Source organism: Ascaphus truei, chromosome 9 (genome assembly GCF_040206685.1).
Source record: "Ascaphus truei isolate aAscTru1 chromosome 9, aAscTru1.hap1, whole genome shotgun sequence".
Lineage (NCBI taxonomy): Eukaryota > Metazoa > Chordata > Amphibia > Anura > Ascaphidae > Ascaphus > Ascaphus truei.
This window is the reverse complement of record NC_134491.1, coordinates 29,993,168-30,017,804: the sequence shown is the minus strand read 5'-3', so window position 1 is coordinate 30,017,804 and position 24,637 is coordinate 29,993,168. Positions and strand designations below refer to the sequence as shown.

Sequence of the window (24,637 nt, the reverse complement as noted above, 5' to 3'; positions counted from 1 at the left end):
TAATTCCCGCTCACCTTCTCTCTTCGGGAGGAGCAATACTTGATCCAGTTGAGGTAATTTAAACAGAAGCTCTCCCGTGAGATTCCAGCCAAGCGAAGGTCATAGTCTTCATCAATATTTGGGTTGAACGTAGGATCTACATCCACATAGCAGTGATCAGAACATGGTCTGAGGCCTTCCTGCATAGTCTCATTTGCCAACCACTCCTCCAGCTTAGGAGAAGCCGTCACGTAGTAGATAATACCCTAAATGAGGGTAAACACACAAAGTTACTCCAAGCAAATTATGTTAAATCATATATTGAGCCCATCTTTAGTTGTTTGCTTCATCGATTATCCTGTTCTACAAATGTTTGCACCGCCTCTAAACTAGAGGAAAGCATTTTTCACATGACCTTGCTCTCAAATAGCATTTAATTGCATTTCTAAAAGAAAAAACAGAATACGCAAAATATTTTTTTTTAAACCCTACAAATAAAGGCGTTTACCAATTGTAAAAAGCTAATCGTGAGCCCTGCAGTATGTAATCTGTTTCATCCTTATAATATAGCACTATGCAGAATATTTACAAAGGAAGTGCTTCCTAGCTTATATTATTTAGCAGTATCTTAAAAACTAGCTTAAATTTAAAAACTAATTTAAACTCAAATTAGAGACGAAAGAAGAATAGGAGGAAAAATCACATTAAAAATCATCGAGTTATTTGAACTACAGCAAAGAATATTCTTTTAGTAACGTCTGTCGAGTTCAGTTATCACTACAGACCAATTCCATTCCATACGTCTTCAAGGAACAAGAGTCCTTGTTTGCATGCGTGTTTACCTTTGATCATTCCTGTATCTGTGTCAGATTTTCTATTTCTGATCAAAGTTCTGCCCCTCCTTTCCCTCAAACATCTACCTTTAAAAAACAGAAGTGGACAACTCCAATCCTCAAGGGCCACCAAGAAGTCAGGTTCCAAAGATATCCCTCCTTCAGCACAGGTGACTCAATCAGTGGCTGTCATGGATTGAGCCACCTGTGCTGAAGCAGGGATATCCTTAAAACCTGATCTGTTGGTGGCCCTTGAGGATGAGTGGGCCACCCTTGCTTTACACCTACCATTACTTCTATTATGCCTTCACTCCCATTTTCAAACGAAAACCTCAAACTAGCACTTTAACACTCGCTTCTACTTTCTCAGCATAAAATATTCCAGCTGTCCGGTTTTGTTCTTTCAGCATAAAATTGATCATTGGCTGTTGCCACTTGTTTCCCTTATTCATGAAACACAGCCTTTTTAAAAAGACCAAAGTTATTTAAGGTGGACTTAAAATATGACAATGAACAACATCTTCCTGCAAGTCAAGCTTCAATTACAATTTAAAATGTCATGTTCCTCTAATGGATGCATACATTAATGAAAACCATGAATGCGTACAGAAAATAATTCTTAAAAAATTTCAAGGACAAAAAAAAAAAAAAAAAAAGACAGAATTGAATCCCCCTTACTCCCTACTAAGAGTAGAGCTTGAAGTGAGGCAAACTGCATCTGATCTGAGCTTCGGACTGAGTCGGATTTGTTTTGCACGGTTTCAGATGAATCGCACATTTTAAGAGCTGGACGCACAAAAGCCGTTTTCAAACAAGATTGACATTCAGGAATTGTAATGGCTTCTCGTTTCCTTTCCTCAGCTATATACAGCTTTTCAAATAGTGAAACATTTATTTTATACCTTGACATAATATGTGGTGAGGATTCTCCGCAGGTCAAACACTTGCAGCATAGAGGCTGCGCTGTTGTCTGTGATGCTATAACCCTCTAGGACATATTTTGTAACTAAGACTTCCCATGCCAGCCAGCGCTGACCAAAGGCCGCATTGAAAGACAGCATGTGTGGTACATGGCCAGGCTCACAGCAACAAAAACCTTCATCCTCCTCCACGCCCTCGGTGATGGCCTCTACCTCCCGCTGCTGGCAGTATGTGCCTGTTTGTGAAGAAATAAGGGATGAATACAATCATTAAATGAAAAGGGATACATAAATAGCAGCAGAAAAAAAAGGTAGTAATGCTACTTTATAGATCATTGGTAAGGTCTCGCCTACAATAGTGTTCGGTCCTAGAAACCTTATATCTAGAAGGACATTTAATAAAACTATAGGTTGTACAAAGGGCTACTAAAATGATGCAGTCTACATGATGAAAGGAAAGAATAAAAGACCGCAACATGTACAGGTGGGAAGAGAGAAGGGGCAGACATGAGATAGAAAATTGCAAATATATCAAGAGTTTAAACAATGTACATGAGGCAAGCATATTTCAGTGAAAGAAGTGCTAGATGAAGAGGTCATGCGCTGAATTTATATGGAAAGGGTGGTGGATTTGTGAAATACCAGCGGTTAGAGAGGCTAATACAGTGAGGGAATTCAAAACGGATTAGAGTACACAATGCTAGCCTAAATATATAAAAAAAAACAAGAATTAAAGCAGTAGTTCCAGCAATATCCTACATGTGTGTTTTAATAAATCAGTTCTGTCCTATGAGAAAATACTTGTAGCATTTAAAAATAAATAATAAAAAGAATGTTTAAGACATTTATTAATGTTTCTAATGTAGGAAGCATTTCCATAATGACAGCCCCCTTCCCCTTCTGATAGGCTCTGGCTCTTGAGCCCCGCCCTCTCTCTTGCAGTGCACCAATTGTATCTAGTAACTGCCAGTCAATCATTCTAGGAACTACATTGCCCAAAATGCTGTGCAAGAACTGAATTAAATAACCCTGAGAAAGTGATCGATCACAGGAGAACGGATCGGTCTGCGGCTTACTGTAACTAATCACTTGTCAGTGTGCACATATTGAATGGGATATATATATATATATATATATATTAAAAACAGCAGCTTGATCTGCAGCTTTAAATGTTGTCTGAGGTTTTGCAACAGATGGCAACATGGGCAAACTAGGTGGCCCAAGTGGTCCTTTTCTGCTGTCAAATTCTATGTAAAACCTGTTGGAGAACAGAAATTGACAGAAGATATAACTTCGCCCACCTAATATGCCCATTCTATCGGATGAAACATACTATTAGATCAATTGCTTTATTTAGGATGCCATTGTGTCTCCCAACATTTTGTAATTCCCATACTATATTAGCCTCTACCAACCCCTATTGGGATGCCATTTCATTTATCTACCACCCTTTCCATAAAGAAATACGTCTCACATCAGTCGCTCACCATCCAGTTTAAGAGCATGACCTGTTCAAGCACTTCTCATTCTCCGAAATATGCTTCTCCTGCTGTATTCTTGATATATCTTTGAACATTTCTATCAGTCTTTTTCTCCCTCCAAGCTTGTCCTTTAGACTTTCCTGGCAAGTTTGTTGAAGTAGACCAGGGGTGCGCAAACTGGGGGGCATACCGCAAATTTTCTGAGGGGGGGAGGGGGGTCGGGTGCGGCACTTCGAGGCCCCACAACATTTAAATAAAATGCCAGGAAGAGCACGAGGCCTCTTTATGCCTCTTACCTGCTCTCTGGCGGCTTCTGGTGATGCGTCACCATGAAAACGCGGAGTCAAACGACACCGCAGGGTTAATCGGCGACATCACATGACGATCCAGAGGGGAAAAAAAAAGGAAGGGAGGGCACCGCAAAAAAATTTTGCGCACCCCTGATGTAGACGATGCACCAATTTAGTAGCATCAATTCTTTGTTGGAGATAAACTGAACTCTGTACTCTAGGTGTGGTCTTGGCAATGGTCTAAAAATAAGTGGCATCAGTAACTCTCTGCTTCCAAAACCATTAAATATACAACTCCGTGTCCTGCTGGCTTTCCCATTAACCATATCACTCATCCACAAAAACAGATTTTGCAAAATGCAATCTTTCACTTGAACAGAAAAAAATCTTGATTGTGTTACATGAGCTAACAAGAGCCAAAGTTTTATTTATCTGAAGTGTGAAATTGTAAAAGCTTCAGTACTAGTTCTATTTACAGGTAACTCTCTCACTCTCTCATGGGTCCATGAAAAGGCCCCAGAACCTGGTCCAAATCATTTTTGAAATGTGGATTTCCGTTGTTAAAGCCAAAAGAGTAGTTATTAACTTTTCTGTCCAACTAATGAAATGTCAAAACTAAAAGAAACTAGAGTATGAAATGGTTATCTGTATGTTTGACCAAACATAACATATTAACTGACTGGCAGCTTTTAGGTTGTTATATAGCAGAAAAACTTTAGTCATCTATAGCAAATACATGTGTACAGAACAGAGGTGCTTCATAGGCATAAGTTTAATCATATTTGTAGTGCGTTCAACTATGAGACTCCCTAAAAAAAATGCATGTCATTTTGCAATGCTTAAAGAACATGTACACGCATGAAGCGCACCTGTACAGTACGTTCAGTAGCGTAAACAGAACTGCAGTTTTTGTCAATTTGTTATATACCCTGCATTCTTTTAACAGCCTATTTTCTACCGGCTTTAAACTGATTGGCCGGCAGAGGAACAAACTTACTCGTTGGTGTTATCCAACTGGGAACCCATAAATAAAGAGGTGTAGGGAAAAGTGCAGCCAGAACTGCAGGAGAAGGCACCTGAAGGTGGATAAGACCTGAAGGGTTGCAGTCTGGCGCACACAAAATAAATATGATACATCGACTCCCGTTCGCCACCAAAGGGGCATGTGGCGGGGGAGTCGGTGAAGTGGGCCAAGTACTCTCCCGTGCCCAGTGCACTGTGGATTCTACAACCCAGATCCCCAGCAGGACCGGGGACCAACTCTCTCTAGACTCTAGAGTTCCCTCCACTGGGGTTTCTCGCTAGCTGGTTGTACCCGCCTCCAGATAGTTATTTTAACCCCTTTGCTGTTATGATGAAGTATCACTATGGGCATAGTGCAGTTACCATCAGATGATACAAACACTGACTATGGGAGTGATTGCTGAACACAAGCAAACACATTCAAGAGGTGGGTCTAGTTACCTCTGAACTCCAGTCCTCTCAGCTGGAAGGTGATCAGACCGTTGCCTATTTCAATAAGGTGCACCAGGGCATTGAGATAATCTGAGGCGAGGATGAAGCAGTCTCCAGTATTGTAATTTCCCCATCGTCCAAGCAACAGGTCTCCACACAGGCTGTGCTGGAGAGAGCGGGTTAGGTGCTCATAAAATATGGAATTCAGGTTGTTGTCATCTGACCCTAAAGAAGCACAATAACCAAAAGCTTACATTGTGAGGCAACATTTACATAGAATAAAACTAACCGACCCGAGGTGTGGCACCAAGACATTTGAATTAAGCATTAAACATACATTTCAAATTGCTCAGTAACTTTTACTTAAACAGTTACAATTTAATGTTCTTTTTGCACAAATCATTATTATGTTCTTGATTTTTAACCTAATCATACACTATCAGCAATGATGCAGCAAATTGCAATGTTGGAGAAATAAAACTGCTTTAAAACTCTATTGATATAACTTGTGAATCTGTGAATAATGAGTTGTCCATACAGTTAATAAAATTAATTTTCTTCTTTATTGGCTACATCCTGCTACTCTTGTAGTGAACCATGAATCTATCAGCCTCCTCGTATAATACGTTATAAAAGTCTGGGATAAAGCCGATCCATTTATATACTATGTTCTAATCCAGGTATGGCCAACTCCAATCTTCAAGGGCCACCAATAGGTCTGGTTTTAAGGATATCCCTGCTTCAGCACAGGTGGCTGTCACTGATTTAGTCACCTGTGCTGAAGCAAGGACATCCTTAAAACCGGACCAGTTTTGTGGCCCTTGAGTACTGCAGTTTGCTACCCCTGGTCTAATCTCATTTATAACTATCAAATGGATGATTTCAGGGCGCCTCCTATTGGTGTTTTGTCCAGAACCTTGACACCCCCCATGTTCTTCTGGCACTTTGTTAAGTACAGTACAGGTCGCAGGGTGTCACTGATTCCAATCTGGAGAGGCAGATATACACAAAACGAAATTGAAGCTACGGTATATACTTGGAATACCATAACATCTACGTATCAGAAGGTAAATGCAACAGTAAGGAGTTTGTCTTTAGCAAACTTTATGATCAAGCGGTTTTCCAACACATCATGGAGAAATAAAAGTTTATTACAAGCATATATTGAAACCAAGCTAAAGAACACATTCTCTACAGCTGTGGTTCAACCTTTTTTACATTGTGCACCTTCCCCTTGAAAAATATTTGTTGCGCAAATCCCATAGCAAGAAATATTATTGCCCACCCAGACTATTGCTAACATAACGATTTACCCGATCCCAGACAGTGTAGTCCTGAGCTCGTGGGAAAACGTACGCTTAATAAGGCCCCAAACTGCACTTCAGTTTGTGCAGGAAGCATGGGCGGTACAGCTGTACATTGCCATGGGAGCTTCCAAAGTCACGCCCCACAATGACTTGCCAAGGTGCATGCAAAGCATTGCGAGGAGTGACTTGGGAATCTCCTGCTGTAATTGAGAGCTATGCCACCCACGCAAAGAAGCAGCTTGTGGCCTTACTAAGTGCGCAGTCCCCACACGGGCTCAGGAACCCAGTATACGACCTAGGATCCACCATTGCAGATTTTTATTTTTACGGCCCCCTAGGTGTACCGATCCCTCTGGTTGGGAAACACTGATTCTAAAACAAAACAGAACGTAGCAGCACAAACGAACAATGAGACCAATTCCTTGGGATAAACATGTCATGAGATACAAAATAAGAAAATACAGACCACGATATGTCAAACAATTAAAAGGCATAAGCAATAAATGAATAAGAACCTGGATTTCTATCAAGCTGAGAGGCCAATCTTGTGTTTGAGTGGTCAACACGCTTTGTGCTAAAGCAGAAAACAAAACAAAAAAAAATGGTTAAAAAAATAAAAAAGCAATCGTAATAACCTGTTCACAGACAAAATACTGTGCCACAATTTGCACATGATCTATGATTGCATACATAGCACAGAAGAACCTTTAACTGTATATGCAACAAGTGTGACAAGACTGTACAAAAATAATTCCTGTGTACTGCAGTGCAAGAAAGGAGGAGCTCAAAGACAAAGCGTAAGGTCACATTTGAAGTGGATTGTGTTAGAGAAAATATACCAAAGCAATCATTTCGTGATACCCTCAAAACCAAAACCAAATTAAACATAAGACTCGTTACAAAATTGGACATCAAAAGCAATATATAGGTTGTAATAGTTGGGGGGGAGGGGGAGCGGAAAAATCAAGCAATATTCCTAATGCACATCAAAAGTGCAGCTCTTGGATACTATAATATTGGCGCTGCAGAGATGTACTTTACATTGCCGTGTAATACCGCTTTAAAGTACAGGCGTTTTTTTTTTTAAGGGACAAACATGCTGCTGTCTTGAGTTTATAAACCACATAAAGCATAATGCCTCCATGCAGCATGTCCAACATGCAAATTACAAGACAGGCAAAGTATTGACTCTGGGGCACTTACTTGTAGTCTCTCTCCCAGAACTTCACGGGCCGCACGTAAGATGTGATGAATATCGCACTCCCAAGAAACGGGTTCAAGGGAGTGGAAAAGAAAGCAGACACAAGTGCCTGGACAAATAGCATTGCAGAATCTGAAGAGCCAGCTGGTTAAGGAAGTAGACATTACATGTCAAAACAGAGAGAAACCTAGTGTATTCAGAATGAATCTTAATTTGAAGTGGATTAGGAATCCCAGAAATGTGCACCTAAGAGTTATTATGGCGCCCTTAGCTTTACTATGACCTACAACAATGTTTCTTGACCCTTTCCATGCACAAGAAATCCCACTATTTAAGTGATTCTTTCCTAGCGGTAATCAATCGTTATCTCCTAACAACCCGATTACTGCCAAGTGTTAAATTAACAATGCAATTACAATGCAATTGTTATCATTATGACAGTGTATTTAATGGTCATAGCATATTCCAATATTGCAACTTTACATGCAGTCCCCTCAGATCTTCTCAGGGAGAACTCTTGTGCGTGGCACCTTTAAGGGACACCGTCCTTGGTTGAAAAACACAAAGCAAATCGATTTTGCCACAAATGTGAATCCACAGTACAAGATATAAACTGTTATCTGGCACGTGTAAGTACCAGCAACATGGTCACTAGAACACTAATAAGATCGGGAAAAAAGTTGGTAATACTTTATACCATTTGATTATATATAAAACGACAATACATTAAAAATAACATGGTTTTATTGTGCTAGTCATTGCATTGCTTATTCTTTTACTCATTAGGACCCAGGTGTACTGGGAACGTTCCACCTGTGGTGAGAAGGGTCACGGCCAGTGAATGCAATCTCTGGCACAGGTTTCCCATTTTCTCAGCTTATTGACTCTGCTTCTGCATTCGCATTGTTGCGATAATTTGTCTGATTACACTGCTTACTATACACTGAAAGTCCAAAGCCATAAGGAATTCATTCTGTGCTCTAACAAGCATTTACCCCAAGGAAAAACTTTTTTTAAAGGTATATTTGCTAAATGTGTGTAATTTATCTAAGTTTTTAAAATTTAAAGGTCACATCAGTCTCCCTTGGTTAAGATGGTGGTCATGTTCACGAGGAAACCGACATAGAGAAGCAGTGTTACTGCTGTGGTCACAATTTTTTTTCTTTTTTTTTTTAAAGAAGGTTTAAATCAGTCATTTGTTAATCTTCTTTTCATAATGGATACGAGGCACAGCAAAAGGCTGTGCAAAGGCATGGAATGCTGATCCCCATGTGATCTGCCACGGGGCGATGTAGGTGTAGACGAAGCGCAACTTGTAAAACAGTTCCCAAAGCTGAAACAAAGATAGAACAATTAATGAAAGAAACTCATGCAAAAGTTCTCTGATAAGACCAAGCTTTTATATACGTAGGAATCCACTGGCACGGAGGTATGACAAGAACCACTGCAAGTCAAATATATGCCTATTTAAACAGTGAAAAATTGATGATCCAGGGCACAATGCGGATTTTCAAAAAGATTTAATAAATCAAATAGCACCAAGTAGTATTTGGTGCTATTTGGATTTAGTAAATCTTTTTGAAAATCCGCATCGTGCCCTGGATCATCAATTTTTCACTATCTTAGGATCCATTGGCAGTTGTCCCTGAACCAGGAGCACCGGTTGTTGCAAGTATTATCATTTATCTACTGGTGTGCAGCTTTATCATTCTCTGTTCTATTTAAACAGCCATTCCCAAGGGAGAAGGAACAGATCTAGTGTTATTGGCACTGAATCTTAAGAACCTAGCTCCAGACTCCATGCCCACAGTCTGCATCTCAAGGGAAACAAACAAATATATCTTCACACAAACTCACTTTGCATGCACTTTATGTGCAGCAACAACTGGTTTAAACATACTTTTTACTCTGTTGCCTCAAGCCTTTTCTTCAAAAATTACAAAGGAAAATCGAGGGGGGAAAAATACACCACAAGGCACAAATAGGATGTTTTCTGAACCCAAAGAGGACGTAACCCTAAAGGTTTTATCCTTTGTAATTTTATTGTATGTACTTGTAACAGTGTGTTGCATATACAGTACCTTGCTGAAGAGGATAGACATAAAGAACAAGTCTAGCAGCAGTTTTTCTGAGCATTCCTTGTAGTCAAAGGTGAAGAAGAGGACCGTGAAGATGACCGTGGCATATTGGCAGATGGGGCTACTATAGGAAGACCTCAGCAGTTTCATACCGGCAATGGTGATAAATAATGCACCAATCCTGCCACAAAGGAGTGGGGAAAAAAAAAAAGGATGTCCATCAGATTCTGGTGCATTTCACACATTAACCTGCTTTGAAATGTGAAATTGCTTTTTAAAATCAGATTACCAGCAAAATATTGTTATAATCTCTCATACCTGTAAAGTACGATATAGATATAGATAATCTATATATAGATATATACACACACTCTCTAAATGGGAATGCGCCCCTAAAGACAGAAGTGCTCCTGATGATTTCATTGATGTTCTGGGGAAGGATTGTTAGATCTGTATGGTTTGGGCCATACTAAGGCACCGCCTCAGTGCAGAGACCATGCTGACAAGACAAAGTTGTATCTTGTATTTAGCAGAAGCTTTAGGAAGACTCCTATTGACATGTCGGAAACAAAAATGTGACATACTTTGTGCATTCATTTGCATGTGCATTGCCTTCATTATATATTTACTGTGTATAAAAATTAGACTACTTTACCTACCATAACCTTATCATCTGGTATATGTGCCAGCACTAAACATTTTAACTTGCTTATAAATCTCATGTTCCCATTTCATGGATAAATGGCTATAAATTAACCAAGTTGCTCTCAAATTTCTCCGCTGATCTGAGCCAGATACTTTTTGGGTTCAATATTGTATTCCTATACCAATTAAGTGCACTTGCATGTGTGCAAATTCTTTTGGAGTCCTGAAACCTGTAGTGGCTGATGAACCTGAGAAGAGGTATATCAGCTACTGCTAATTTCTTTAACTGTAAATTAAGATTATCTTGTGAAATGCAGCACTTTAGAAAAAAAAAAATCTTTAAATAAAGTGAACAAGTTCCTATGAAAGCTGGAGCATACAAATCCAGAGAAGCAGGCAAAGTATAGCGCAATGCTATGGGTAACATACTGCCGAGGCTCAGGGGTGTCAGAGACCAATAATCTGGGCATGATTCTCTCTCCATACAAGGCAGAACTTACTCTGCATCCAGCTTTTTAGGGCTTGCTATATCCTTGGCACCATTGCTGAGCTCATTGAGAACTACCAATGGGTAGATAACGTTCTTCTCCACAAAAAGCAGCCACACGTGAGCCTTCTCGAACCACATCATGTGAGCAGCATCTACCAAAAGAAACAAATCAGCCCGAGTTCCCTCCCATATGCCTGCGTTATAGTATATTCGAAACACATTTGGAAATAAACACACAGGTGTCCCAATTACCTACAGGAAGCACATAAATGGTGCTTTCACTTGAAAATAAAAGGCAGATTATTTATTGCACTAGCCACATAGTAGAGAAGTACCGTCTTTAATAGTTGCATAACTATAAATTATTTTCTTTTTTTAATAGAATCGAAGCATTACCGTGCAGGACATTCGGGAACGCCAAGGGAAACTGGCACCTGCATTTAACATTCTCCCAAAAGTCCTCAAATCCGGCTCCCTCGGAGGAAGCCATGTGATCTGAAACCTGATGCTTTATTACCGAGCTCTTACACACATCTATTGGAATTACGACAGGTGGAAAGAAAGACGAACTTTGCTTTAACTAAAAGCGAACGCAGCTTGAATTGTCCATTAACTACCAACATGAAAAGAGGTATAAAATATAATAAAAGCATAATTTTAAAGGATTTACCTTTAACCCCGTTTTTTTTCCTCTGGATAAACATAGCTATAAATGTAGGATGAGCAGCTCACCCAATTAAAATGTAAACATTACCTTGAGGCTCAACTCAAGAGATTTCATTATTTAGATTCTGTATTCATCACCCTTGCTACTTCATGGATTAGTACAAAGAATTACACAAGCTTTTCAGTGAGCGATGGTCTGACTGCTTTTAAAAACAATTTTTTTATTTTGTTAATTTTGTTTATTTTTTTTTATCAGCCTCAGGAACGGGATGATCTGCTACACAATGTGCTATACGGTAGTTCCTAACCTACCACGTGTAGTGTTTCATGGTAAACCCTTGCATACATGAACAATATAATCCAACTACGTACTTCGGACTTCAAATTGATAATATTCCTTTGTTTTTAGCAGCGGGTGAGAGAAGCAGTGCCAGGGAAGCTGCTTGCGTACTTGTGGTAGGACGTAGTGCGTTAGGAATCCAACTGAACCGACTAATGCGTAGAGAACGTAGCTCAGAACAGGCTGAAAAACAAAGAAAAATTGCAGTGAATGCACCAATATATCTGCCCTTTCTGAGGTTTAAGAATAGCAGTTCATCTTCACGCTTCAAAGTTATGTAAAAAAAAATTAGATTAGTAGTTTGCACTCAAAAAACCACAACTACATATATATGAGGGTCCCCAGAGGTTGGAGGGACCCACAAAACAGCACCAAAGGACCACATGGTTCAGCAATTTAAAAATAAAAATTATACCCTGTTGGAAAGGGATTGCTGCTTTTAACAAAGTTAAATAAAACAAAATTGAATATTTCATTAGCCACTACTATGTATTATTTAATGAATTGGCTCACATTCAATTCAATTAACTCGTTGTTATTACTGCTTTATACATTTCATGGGTGAGATATTGGATGCAATGCATTGCTAGTTTTAGTCACTGACGTAGTATTATTATATTGCATTAATACAATGCAGTTTTCCATATATTGTTTATAGGTATTCCACAGCATTAGTGTGGTAAGTGCATAGTGAGTAAAAAAAAAAAAGTCACAAAGCCGACACCATAACCTCATCCTATTCACACCGGAGCTTGCCCAAATGAGCAAACAATGGCTCAGTTTAGCATCTAAAATGGGTTTACCAGCAAAAAACCCCAATAATCCTCGTTTCTAGCGATGCCTGCGCACAGTAACTGGACACAAAGCGGATCTAAGGACCCAGTTATAGCCCGAGTCGTTTGACTGAGGAGGCAAAAAAAGCCGTTTTCAAATGTTAAAACATTGGGTGGTGTCCACTGTATTATAGAAACACTCAAACTATTTACCTGCAATGCTGTGAATACCGTGCTGACATGAATCGCAAAGTACAACACAGCAATCACTATGCAGACTACCAGGTCAGACTGCAGCCGTTCATTCTACAGGACAGAGAAATACAGGTTTACTTCTAATATTACTTACACATTTTACATACTTCTCAGGCTAGCTTTTTATCATGGCGCACACGAAATTCACCGACTTACAATCAACTGGACAAATAAAAAGGTAGTCCAATATGGACCCCCATCCCCCCCCCCCCACAAAATAAATAAATAATTTGGCCGGCCAGAAATAGCCGCTTTTACAGATAAATGATATGCATGAATGTGACGATATTTATGTATATAATTCTAAACAGATAATTGTGCCACCAAGTCATATGGAACTGAGGTTTTAATTATGACCACTGCATTTACTAAATGTTAAGACTGGTCAGAGGGTTTATATGAAGGGTATGGCAATAACACCCTCCGGCAGGAAAGTGCTCCAGGGTAAGGTATTCAAATAGAATAGCTTACAGAAATAGTCCTAATTTTAATTTTTGTATAATTTTATTTATAGAGTGCCAACAATGTTTGCAGCGCTTCACGTAATTACAAAACAGGGTAAATAAATTACAAAACAATGGGGATAAGTGCAACAGGTAAATAACTATTTAAGGCAAAGGGAGACACTGCCCCGGAGAACTTAAAATCCATGGGGTATGTTGGGAGGCTTACAGAGAGCAGGTGTATAAGTGCATTATTAAAAAGCCGTAAAACATGGAACGAGGAGGAGGTAAAAAGTGCAAAGATGAGACAACCATGGGATGAAAGAAAGACAAGTAGAGGGTATAAGAGATCAGAGTTGATATATCTCTATCTCTATGTAGAGGTATCAGGACTGTGTTAGCACCGCTATATATAGATATCTATATTTATCTATACATGATATGTAGAGCAGAGGGACTTAAAAGAGAAAGGAGGAGAATTTTGTAGTTTATAAGTAAATGAATAGGAAGCAGAGAGTTGAGGTTATAAGCAAATACGCGTCTAGATGAGCAGGAGCGGTTTAGTGTTTTAGTGCTAGTGGAACATAGGAAGGTGGTGTAAATAAGCAATGTTGAGAAGGAAGAAACTACTTGATACAAAACATATTTAATTAAGGTACCTAGTAACCAACAAAAATACAAGATTGCTTAGATCATGGTGTGTAAACTAGGGGGCGTGCCCCTCCAAATTTTCTAAGGGGGATGCTGTGCGCTCTTCCTCACAACATTTAAATTGATTGCTGGGGGAGAGGGTGTGGCCTCGCTTCTCAGGACAACGCTTTGCCATAGTGACGCAACATCACATGACGCCACAGAGATGCCGAAGAGCAGGTAAGAGGCGCGACTTAAAAGGTTTGCGCACCCATGGCTTACGTGAATGTACACGGCACAAATATCAGATATGTAGCAGATCTAATGTAAAGTATCTGTTATAATATAAAACATTGTAAAAGGTTGTAACCGATGGACAGACTGCTATAATGAAGAGTCAACCTTGTTTGATTTCTACTCTTGGCTCCTCTTGACCTTGAACAAATTAGTTTGTGTGTCTCAGAAAACGTCAATTTTATTCAACTGTAATCTCTATGGGGAGGGGTCATGACCCTTAAAAAAAATAATCCAAGTGGACTTCACATAACTACATAAGGAATGGTCACAGCAAAACTTACGACAGAATTTCTCAGTTTCTCTGGAAGAGGGTCTTTCACTTCTGACAGTGGGTCCTCTGGATTTTTATCATCCGTGTTTAGAAAAATCTTTGATTGCACCAATGAGCTGGGATGGGGGGAAAATGTGAAAGTATGAATGGTGTGCAAACACTATCTCTGTGTTAATGCTTGCACAATCTAAATAAGAGATAACAGTGGATTGCTTTTTACTGTGCTGCAGACCCTCAGGCTGCGGCCCCGCTGCCTGCGCTGCAGGCGGCGCATGCAACCGAATTCCCCGGTCTGCAGAGAGCTGCAGGGGGAAAGACAGGGGGGGCGTGACTGGCGAGCGACAGGGGCACGGCCGTGACGTCACCCGGCAGGTTCACCCTCATTGGCTGAACCGCCGGGGGGCGTGACCTAGTGCTCCGTCGCTAGTTCCCATCAGTTTTCATGTGTGCCTCAAAAACTCGCCGCACGGCGCCCCCCCCTCGCTGCGGGCCTGGCCCCATTGTGTGGCAGCTCTTGTCCCTACAGCGTCAGACAGCGGGCGCTGCAGTAGCCAGCGGGGACCTGGCCTTATAGCAGTGAACTGACTATTTCTAAACATACCCAAAGCAAATACATCTTAACTCCCACCACCATTATTGGTCACGGACTAGCGGACGATATGCGATTAGGATACACACGACACTGCTCTGACTATTCCATATTGATGGCCAACATACAAACAAAATATTGTTTTCACTGGTTTATATGTAGAATAAGATTCAATAAGATATAATGGCCTTATGCCACCCACAACAGCCCATGGCATTCCAGGGTTATCACAGGTCACACGGTGGTATATACAATGACTGTGATCTATTCAATTACTCTGGGAAACATCTGGGGAATTAAGAGTTAAATGTCTCTTATGGCAAAGCTTTCAGATCAGCCACTTACATGAGGACAGAGGGATCACTGCTCTGTCTGCTGAGATGGTAGGAAACGGCGACTAAAACACCACAGAAAATGGAGAACAATACAGGAATATGTTGGGCATCCCACGGATCCTGGAAGAGAAACACAGTACACACATTACCAGTGGGGACACTGGAAGAGAAACACAGTACACACATTACCAGTGGGGACACTGGAAGAGAAACACAGTACACACATTACCAGTGGGGAGACTGGAAGAGAAACACAGTACACACATTACCAGTGGGGATACTGGAAAAGAAACACAGTACACACATTACCAGTAGGGATACAATATACCCCTGTATCTTAATTTCTACATCGGTGTAAACACACCATTAAACCAATTACATGTGTATGTATACACACATTAAATTGGCATTTTAATGAAAGATCTCATTCAAGAGTGAGAACATTCTATACAAAGCATTCATTCATAAGCAGCATACAGACTGAAATAAGCTGGGCTTGAAAAGGTGACGAATGAGAAGGTAAAAACCTGAGGTTTTACGTTACTGAAGGTGAAATAGGACCCGGTAGCAGAATTTGAAATGCATCAGCTGTTCATTATTCATTATTTAATGCACAAAGATAGTTAATAAAATTACAGTTCTCATGTGAGTTTGCAAGAAACGGGAATAGAGGTTGGAATTCCTTGAAAAAGTATATTCTTGCAATTATTTTTAAATATAATATCGCGGTTAGGCTTTTTTTTTAATCTTTAAGCAGCAATATTTGGTGCTCCACTTTTTTGTTTGACTGTTTATATACCCAAGATCTATCTGATCCACACTGCTTTCAACGCCAGAATTTCCCTGGTTTGTGTGGAGTATTTTTTTAATTTGCTGGCAGTTTAAAATCCATTAGGGCCAATAGAGAGCTGCAATGCTTTCTCCTGATGACGTTTCTCCCCAACCCGAGGAGGACTCTGACAGGTCACGGCATAGGGAAGTTTTAAAAGGCAAATACTGCGGCAAGCATGTGGGTTCCCAGAGCTCAGAATAACGCAGTGCAACTGCAAAATAAATTACCAGCATCCTGAACAATTTAGAATTCAACCGACTGCGCCTTGCTCAATGTTACATGAAGTGTATACTGTGATTTTAACAAGGTTGTCACACTACATATGCAATCTATAATTATGCAATTCATTCTTCTAAAAGGGATAGCATGCTGAAGCACTTAATACTCGCAGATTTCCTCACCTTGAGAGCACCATAACACAGTCCATAGAGTAAAGCTACTGCCACAATGCTACGGATAAAGCTGTAAAGTGCTGCCAGCAGGCTGGTAGTGGCTGCAAATAAATAAAACAAATCAAGCTTTTATAGTGCATGTAAAGTGGGAAATACGCTCTCAAAAAACATTCCTATAGCTTTCCAAAAAGTGCTGCATCTTCGGCTTTGTAATTTATAAATAATTTAAAAAATACAAAGGATTCCTCTGTGCACTTCTTAAAGGACAGAGCGCAAACTGGCTCATTACATATCTAAATAAATGCGATAACAAAATATATTATATGCAATCACACGTGTACGCACACACATTCGATGACGAGACCTCCAGTCTCAAAAGCTTATGCACACGAAAATCTTTAACAATGGATATGTTGTGATTCATTAAAAGGCATTACCACCTACGACAGACAGAGAGATAGACAGAAACACACACAGACAGACAGACACACACAGAGACAGACAGCCACACACAATCTGGTGGGTTATGTGGTGATATTCAGCACTAACTATACTTATAACACGGCACTCACATGGGCTTCATCAAATAGTAAAATATTTATTGCATCAGATCAACGTTTCGGCCCTCCGTTTGGACCTCAAGACGCTACATGTATAACACACACACACACACACACACACACACACACACACACACACACACACACACACACACACACACACACACACACACACACACACACACACACACACGGGTTTCTGCATATAATATTACTTTGTAACTCCCATGAGATGCGTCATTAATGCCTTAACTAGCAACCCAACACTAAAGGGGTTCATTAATTTTTTTTGACAGGTCAGAAATATTTTTTCCATCAAACACATGGAAGATCTTACTCTTGATAGAACATTTCTATTTTTAATTCACTTTAAGGAAGCACTTGTAAAAATCTTGCATTTAAAACCTTAAAAACCATACAGATCTTCACCGTATCATGAAGAGTGCGACACAATGGGAAGCAGCTCACTCACCGTTGCCACCAAAGACGTGTATATCCACCTGTTCACACAGGTACATGACAAATGTGTTCACTTGAGGCAGGAGACCGATAAAAAACACGACTGGGAAACAGAGCGTGAATACTGCGGAAAGAAAGCGCAGGAAATATATATATAATCACAATTTCCTCCTTGCAGGCTTGTTCACCTATTCCATGGGCGGCCAACTCCAGTCTTCAAGGGCCACAAACAGGTCAGGTTTTCAGGATATCACTGCTTCAGCTCAGGTGGCTCAATCAGAGGCTCAGTGATGGAGCCATCTGTGCTGAAGCAGGGATATCCTGAAAACCTGACTTGTTTGTGGCCCTTGATGTCTGGAGTTGGCCGTCCCTGAACCGTGTTTGCTTTTCTATATAACCTGCAGGAAATCCAAGTTTTACGGTTACATTTTACATTTTAATTCCCTTGGAACGAATTACATAGGAGACAAGTATGGTACCAATTTAACAAACATTCTTTGGAACGTCATTGGAACGCGAGTTACTAAGCGCCAATTTAACAATCTATAGCGCTCCAGTTTTTCTTCAGAATGCAAGTTAGGGAGTAGGGATAGGAGATATCAGGAGGATGGGATAACAAGATTAACACAGAAGGAGCGTCTCGGTGAGCAAAGACATCGACTGGCACCGAGTGGTTCAATTCCCGGTGTCGGCTCCTTGTGACCGTGGGCAAGTCACTTTATCTCTTTGTGCCCCAGGCATCAAAAACAGATTGTAAGCTCCACGGGGCAGGGACCTGTGCCTGTAAAATGTCTCTGTAAAGCACTACGTAAAACTAGCAGTGCTATACAAGAACATGCTATTATTATCCATCACATTTTAATCCAAGGAGCAGATACGGAATACCATTATAGGTGGCAATGTACGAAAAAGGTGACCGCCTGACATTAAAGGTACCTTTACTCTTGCACACATGCTTAATGAAATATATCACTTAATTTTCAACATAGAATTACTTAATCATAAAGTGATGATTAAAGCAGAAATTTGACATGCATCCCAAATAAAAAGCTCATCATGAGGCTTCAGACATCTTGCTTACAATTTAAGATTGTCAACTGCCTCAAATAAGAGGCTGGCATTGTGTGTGTGTGTGTGTGTGCGCGTGTGTGCGTGTGTGCGTGTGTGCGTGCGTGTGTGTGTGTGTGTGTATCTGCACTTTTAAGGTTGCAAACAAATATATACTTTTACTTAATTTAAATTATTTCTTTTTTTTTTTAACATTCTTGCCACTCACTAATAGTGACCTGAAAGCAAACAATTAATCTCCACCAAAATGTGTTAAATGTAGCTAAACCGGGAGTCTCTGCCGCTTTAAGAAAATTATATATTAAGAACCAGGAATTTTCCTGAGAAATAACTGGTCAAAAAGAGGGAAAAAATGACAGCCGCCATGAATCCCACCTTCAAGTCTCACACTTATGTGCAATGCAGAATATTACTTTGAAAGTCTCCAGCTGCAGCGGGTTAAATCACTTGAAATACAATACAAAGCCTTTTTCTCAATGCATATGGCAAGTACAGCTCAACCCCGTTACAACGCGAATCCGCTTATAACGCAATGCAAGCGCGGCTCCTAATTTTCGGATTTATGAATACTTTACAACACGATTATTGGTATCTTATTAAATACTTTATTGTACAATGCATAAAATTATACATTATTTCTAACGCGATCCGCTTATAACGCAATGTGATTCTTTGGACCCCAAGCACAGCGTTATAAGGGGGTTGAGCTGTAGTAAGATTTCATGTTTGTTTAGCCCAGATTGGAAGCAGAACAGATAACAGTAATAGATAATTACCATAGAGAACGAGACTGAAAGAGCGAGACTGAAAGAGCAAGTGACACTCACCAATGACTAAATCCCTGGCTGAGATGAGGAGCAGAGGATTGGTGAAGGCCATTCCATATAACCTGTATTTGGTGGCAGACATGTTTTTGCTTCCATAATCCAGTAACCAAATAAGGCCACAACAGGCACAGAAGTAAACAGGCCTACTATAGGCTATGATCCGGTTATGGCCCTGTAAACAAGACATCGTGTTCAGGATCAGTAACAAAACCCTATACAATTCAGACTTACTTTCAGGCTCCTAACCATAATGTCTGAAAGATGCTCCCCCTCTTATGCCCAAGTGTGCAAAAGTAAGGAAGCTGTAAACACGCTGAAAAATATACGCTCTGAATATTATACGTTGTGTATAAGACTTATCCAGCTTCTGACTTCACCCTAAAAAAGCACAACTATTTTTTCCCCCTTTTGCTGTTTGAGGGGCCAGGCCTCTCTGGCAGTGCAATGGTTACACTATGGAACAGTACAACAGTATAAAATATATTGAGTGCCTGGGTGCATTGACTTCACAATGAATGTTGTTAAATGTTACATGAAACATACTCCCTCAATCTATTTTCCTCATACACACGGAATCACTTACATGTCTAGGGGAAGAAGAATCTGGTTGCACACTCTGAAACACAAAGCAATGTAAGAAGTTATTGCATTTCCACCAAGTTTCAGCGCAGCGGGCCCATTTCTACAAAGGCTATAACTATTATTGTGAATGTATTTCAATTGCTAGAAGAGCATTTATTAGTCTGGGGCTATAAGAAAAAAAGTCAATATAAAGACTAACTTCAAATTACAACAGAAAGGAACTGGCCGAGGACGTTGGAAACCTCAGAGACTCCGTCTCCCAGGGAACGTGCAGGGAGTACTCTACCATGGGCAAGAATCACCTGGGGTTAGGCGTATTGTGTTATGGTCTATGTATGGGGGTACATAACTTAAATAAGCTCCAACATAAAATAAGCTTTAGGATAATGGTAAGTATCTTTAAAACAGAAGAACAGGGGGATGCAGTTTCAATGGGAGCTAAAAAATTTCAAATGTACCTCTAGCACTTCCAGGTGTCTAAGTGGTCTTGGTTTGGTCATACAAAAAGGTGCTTGAACTCTGAGCCCTCTATGGCGAGACGCGACAAATGCTTACCTTAAGAAGAGAGTACTGACAGCTGGCTATAACAAGACAGAACTGGAAGACCCAGATATCTTTGAAAAAGCCTTCTATGAGAAGAACAGAGCCCAGAAAGGCAACCAGAATTGCAAGGATGACAGCCAGTACATTTTCCAAGACCTCTCTGTTCCTGCAGAAAACAGGAGGGATCAAAAGAAAAGATTAGATCTACCATTACATGGTAAGTCGAACCCACAAAGGAACCATTGTTTTAACGCTTCTGTCCTTTCCATCAGCAAGATGGACACAGTTCAAATATCACCTCTATGCGGACGACACACAAATTTACTTCTCAACCCCATACCTTACACCTGTTGTACAGACCAAAGTTTCTGAATGTCTCTCTGCTCTATCATCCTGGATGTCCCTCCGCCGACAAACTCAACAGGTCAAAACCAGAGCTTCTCATATTTCAGCCCAAACCTGGCCCCACTACCTCCTTCCACATTACTGTTGGAAGTTCTGTCATACACCCAGTAGCACAAGCACGCTGCCTAGGGGTCACCCTCGACTCTCCTCTCACATTCAAAACATATCTAAAACCTGTCGCTTTTTCCTCTGCAATATTACAAAGATACGTCCTTTCCTCTGTTGCTCAACTGCTAAAACTCTGACAAACCCTCATTCTCTCCTGTCTTGATTACTGTAACCTCCTGCTGACCGGCCTTCCTACCTCTCACCTATCTCCCCTACAATCTATCCTAAATGCTGCTGCCAGAATTACTCTACTCTTTCCAAAATCTTTCTCAGCGTCTCTTCTGCTGAAATCACTCTCCTGGCTTCCTATCAAAGCCTGTATCTCACACTCAATTCTCCCTCCTCACTTTTAAAGCTTTACACTCGTCTGCTCCTCCTTACATCTCAGCTCTAATTTCTCGCTATGCACCACCCCGGTTCTTGTGTTCCGCTCATGGATGTCTTCTCTCTCTACCCCAACACCTCTGGAATGCTCTTCCCCTCAATACCCGACTAGCACCCTCTCTATCCACCTTTAAGACCCACCATAAAACACACCTGCTTAACAGAGCATACGAGTTGCTCCGTGGCTAATACTATAGACTTGATACATAAAGCTTGGCCCCCTGCAGACGCACTTACCAGAATGCCCTCCTACTGTCTCTGTACTTCCTACCTACCAATTAGATTGCAAGCTTTTCGGAGAAGGGACTCCTCTTCCTAAATGTTAATTTTTGTGTCTGAAGCACTTATTCCCATTATCTGTTATTTGTATTTATTATTTATATGATTATCACGTGTATTACTACTGTGAAGCGCTATGTATATTAATGGCGATAGAGAGATATAGATATATAGATATATATATATATATAAAGACTTATATACAAATGTATACTGTAACGTAGGTTAAGTAAATCACCCTTATATATTCTATATAAAGTAAGGAGCTATATCCCCTTTAGTGGCGACCACTGGGGCACACATTGCAATACACTTGCTATTGACAATTGATTAATCCTGGAGTGCAGAATAATGTTTTTCAATTGAACTTGCCAGCTCCCATTAACAATGATGCAGGAAGACTGGTCTATTAGCCTCTCACTAAAGTCTTCCATATAATTTCTTTGATGCTGGAAGGGCCATTAATTTTCAGAAGCAGAAAGCTGTTTTACGTGTAATATGGTACAGACAGATGGTTCTATCATATACATATATCCTGCTCTGCATGAATACAGGTATAAGTGCCATATGATGGAACCAGCAAAGGGGACAACAATTGCACTACTGCACTAGCAGATGTTGAAGCTTCCTGTTCTGCAGCATAGGCATGTATGGCAGATCCTTTAGGGAGTGAAGACATTACCATTACACCAAGAAATTTTAACGGCGCACACTTGTATCTGTTGATCCTCTCTCCTTACCTATCAAACAAGGCCAAGAGTGTGAGTCTGTCAAAGTTGATGCCGACCCACAGCTGGGGCAGAATCCAAAAGCGATAGTAGTGTTTCACTTTGTGGGCAGCTTGCTCCTGTGGTTGCATCTGGTCCTGCAGGTCAGGGCTCAGATCAATATCCTGCTGCTCTAACAGATCTGTGTCTATGGTCAGCAGCCTGTTCAACCGGATCTGGGGGAGAGAGAGCTACCAGAGAGTCAGTGGGAGACACCGCAAAGCAGGACATTGCGCACAAATTATATAGATCACAAAGTACCTTCATTTTTTTGCCTTTTTAAAATAAATAGCACACGTTTAAAAATCCCACCCACAATCACGTCTAACCTTGTCATCGGCTGTTTCTGAAAGATGATGCCAGACATTCCATATGAAGCAAATATTTATGTATGGTTGGACACATCTTTAAGTGTCTGTACACCTCAATCTTAATACAAAAATAGCTAATGCCGGGCTCAACCATTTTGCTGACTTCCACGTGTCATCAACACATTATCACTAACAAATAATGTATTTATTTAAGCCAGGACTGGAAAGCCAGACATCTTTATTAATTTACTGAATATATATATTCACACACACGTGTGTGCCCGCATATTATATATATATATATATATATATATATATATATTAGAGAGAAAAAAAAGAAAGAAAAAGCGCCCGATCCTTGTGTAAAATCAGATATAAAAGGTTTTAATTTGCCATGAACAGACGATTGCCAACTCACACTTTATCAGTAAAATATAAGCATATTATGGGACCAGCCCATGCACCAGACCGACGTCCAAATCTCACAGCCGTCCTCCGTCTGCATACGGTTACTGCCACGTGTAAGAAAGCCTTGCTGTTGTCGGTGCTGCCGTTCAAACTTCTCTCCGTCAACTCGGATGGGATTATTGGTCTTTGCAAAGACATCAGTGCAGGAGTCTCCTGCTTCGTGATTGGTGAAAGTTCGAGTGCAGCCGCAAAGACCAATAATCCCATCCGAGTTGACGGAGAGAGGTTTGAACGGCAGCACCGACAACAGCAAGGCTTTCTTACAAGTGGCAGTAACCGTATGCAGACGGAGGACGGCTGTGAGATTTGGACGTCGGTCTGGTGCATGGGCTGGTCCCATAATATGCTTATATTTTACTGATAAAGTGTGAGTTGGCAATCGTCTGTTCATGGCAAATTAAAACCTTTTATATCTGATTTTACACAAGGATCGGGCGCTTTTTCTTTCTTTTTTTTTTTTCTAATAGGTATCGTTGGGAGGTTGGTGAGCCCAAGAATTAAGCTGCCCGGACCACATTTTCAATTTATAAGGACTCAAATGGACATTTAAATTTGCAGTTCAGTCAATATCCTGCATGCGTGTTTATTTTAAATAAATCAGTTCTGTAGTAAGAAAAAATACTTTTAGCATTTTCTGTTTTTAAAAAAACAACTTTGAAAGACCAATTTTCTTGTATTCTATTTTAACAGCCATTTGCTTAGGCACTGCCCCTTCATGTCCTGTCACAAGCCCTGGCACACCCCTTTGTCAGCCCTGCCCTCCCTCTAGCACTTGTCAGTGCAGGATTGCTCATGAATATTCATGAGCTTCCACTGACAGACAAGCAGAATATAAACAGATCCCTTCACTAATTATGTCACCAAATTTCGACCTATCAATACATGGGGAACGAATTGACCTGCAGCTATACAGTTCTTTAGGTAATTAGAGATTGCACACATGAAACTAATGAAGTAAAAAAAAAAAAAAAAATAAAGAAAGACTGAACTGCAGCTTTAAGTATTGTTTCTTTTTGGTACTTTTTTTAAAGAGATACATATATTTTTTCTTTTTTATTGTTTATTTTTTCAATAGTCATACACACTCTTTTTTCATTTTTAACAATATATTTTTTTCTTTTTTATATTTTCTATCAAACTGTATTTATTATTATCCACTTGTTCCTAACCACCATTTACTTTAAATTTAATTGTTAGACATCTGTGCTGGGTGTATCGTTTTGCTGTGTGAGACCGGGGTTGCAGCAATTTGGGTGTGAGCTATTAAGGGCGCAGTCATATTTTTCATATATATATATCTTATACTATATTAGTGAAAGCACTGTATGTTTGCCTGCCTGGATGTCCGGTGTCCCTAGGGGAAATCTCATTGGT

General features: G+C 40.2%; 1 protein-coding gene across 6 annotated transcripts in view; it reads right to left on the bottom strand.

Moving 5' to 3' along the window:
* PCNX1 (pecanex 1) overlaps positions 1-24,637 on the bottom strand; it is a 127,915-nt gene that overhangs the window by 21,841 nt on the left and 81,437 nt on the right. For 4 of the 6 annotated variants that reach the window (XM_075614209.1, XM_075614211.1, XM_075614212.1 and 1 more), the window contains 18 exons: positions 22,458-22,675; positions 20,554-20,707; positions 20,000-20,032; positions 19,417-19,588; positions 17,535-17,645; positions 16,512-16,603; positions 15,289-15,398; positions 14,365-14,470; positions 12,672-12,764; positions 11,718-11,868; positions 10,690-10,831; positions 9,548-9,725; positions 8,691-8,799; positions 7,469-7,598; positions 6,781-6,839; positions 4,968-5,183; positions 1,715-1,968; positions 15-245 (listed from right to left, as the gene is read on the bottom strand). In XM_075614209.1, coding sequence (XP_075470324.1) covers positions 15-245; positions 1,715-1,968; positions 4,968-5,183; positions 6,781-6,839; positions 7,469-7,598; positions 8,691-8,799; positions 9,548-9,725; positions 10,690-10,831; positions 11,718-11,868; positions 12,672-12,764; positions 14,365-14,470; positions 15,289-15,398; positions 16,512-16,603; positions 17,535-17,645; positions 19,417-19,588; positions 20,000-20,032; positions 20,554-20,707; positions 22,458-22,675 — 2,559 coding nt within the window. The remainder of the gene's footprint in view (positions 1-14; positions 246-1,714; positions 1,969-4,967; positions 5,184-6,780; positions 6,840-7,468; positions 7,599-8,690; positions 8,800-9,547; positions 9,726-10,689; positions 10,832-11,717; positions 11,869-12,671; positions 12,765-14,364; positions 14,471-15,288; positions 15,399-16,511; positions 16,604-17,534; positions 17,646-19,416; positions 19,589-19,999; positions 20,033-20,553; positions 20,708-22,457; positions 22,676-24,637) is intronic. The other 2 variants (XM_075614210.1, XM_075614214.1) reach the window with 1 other exon arrangement.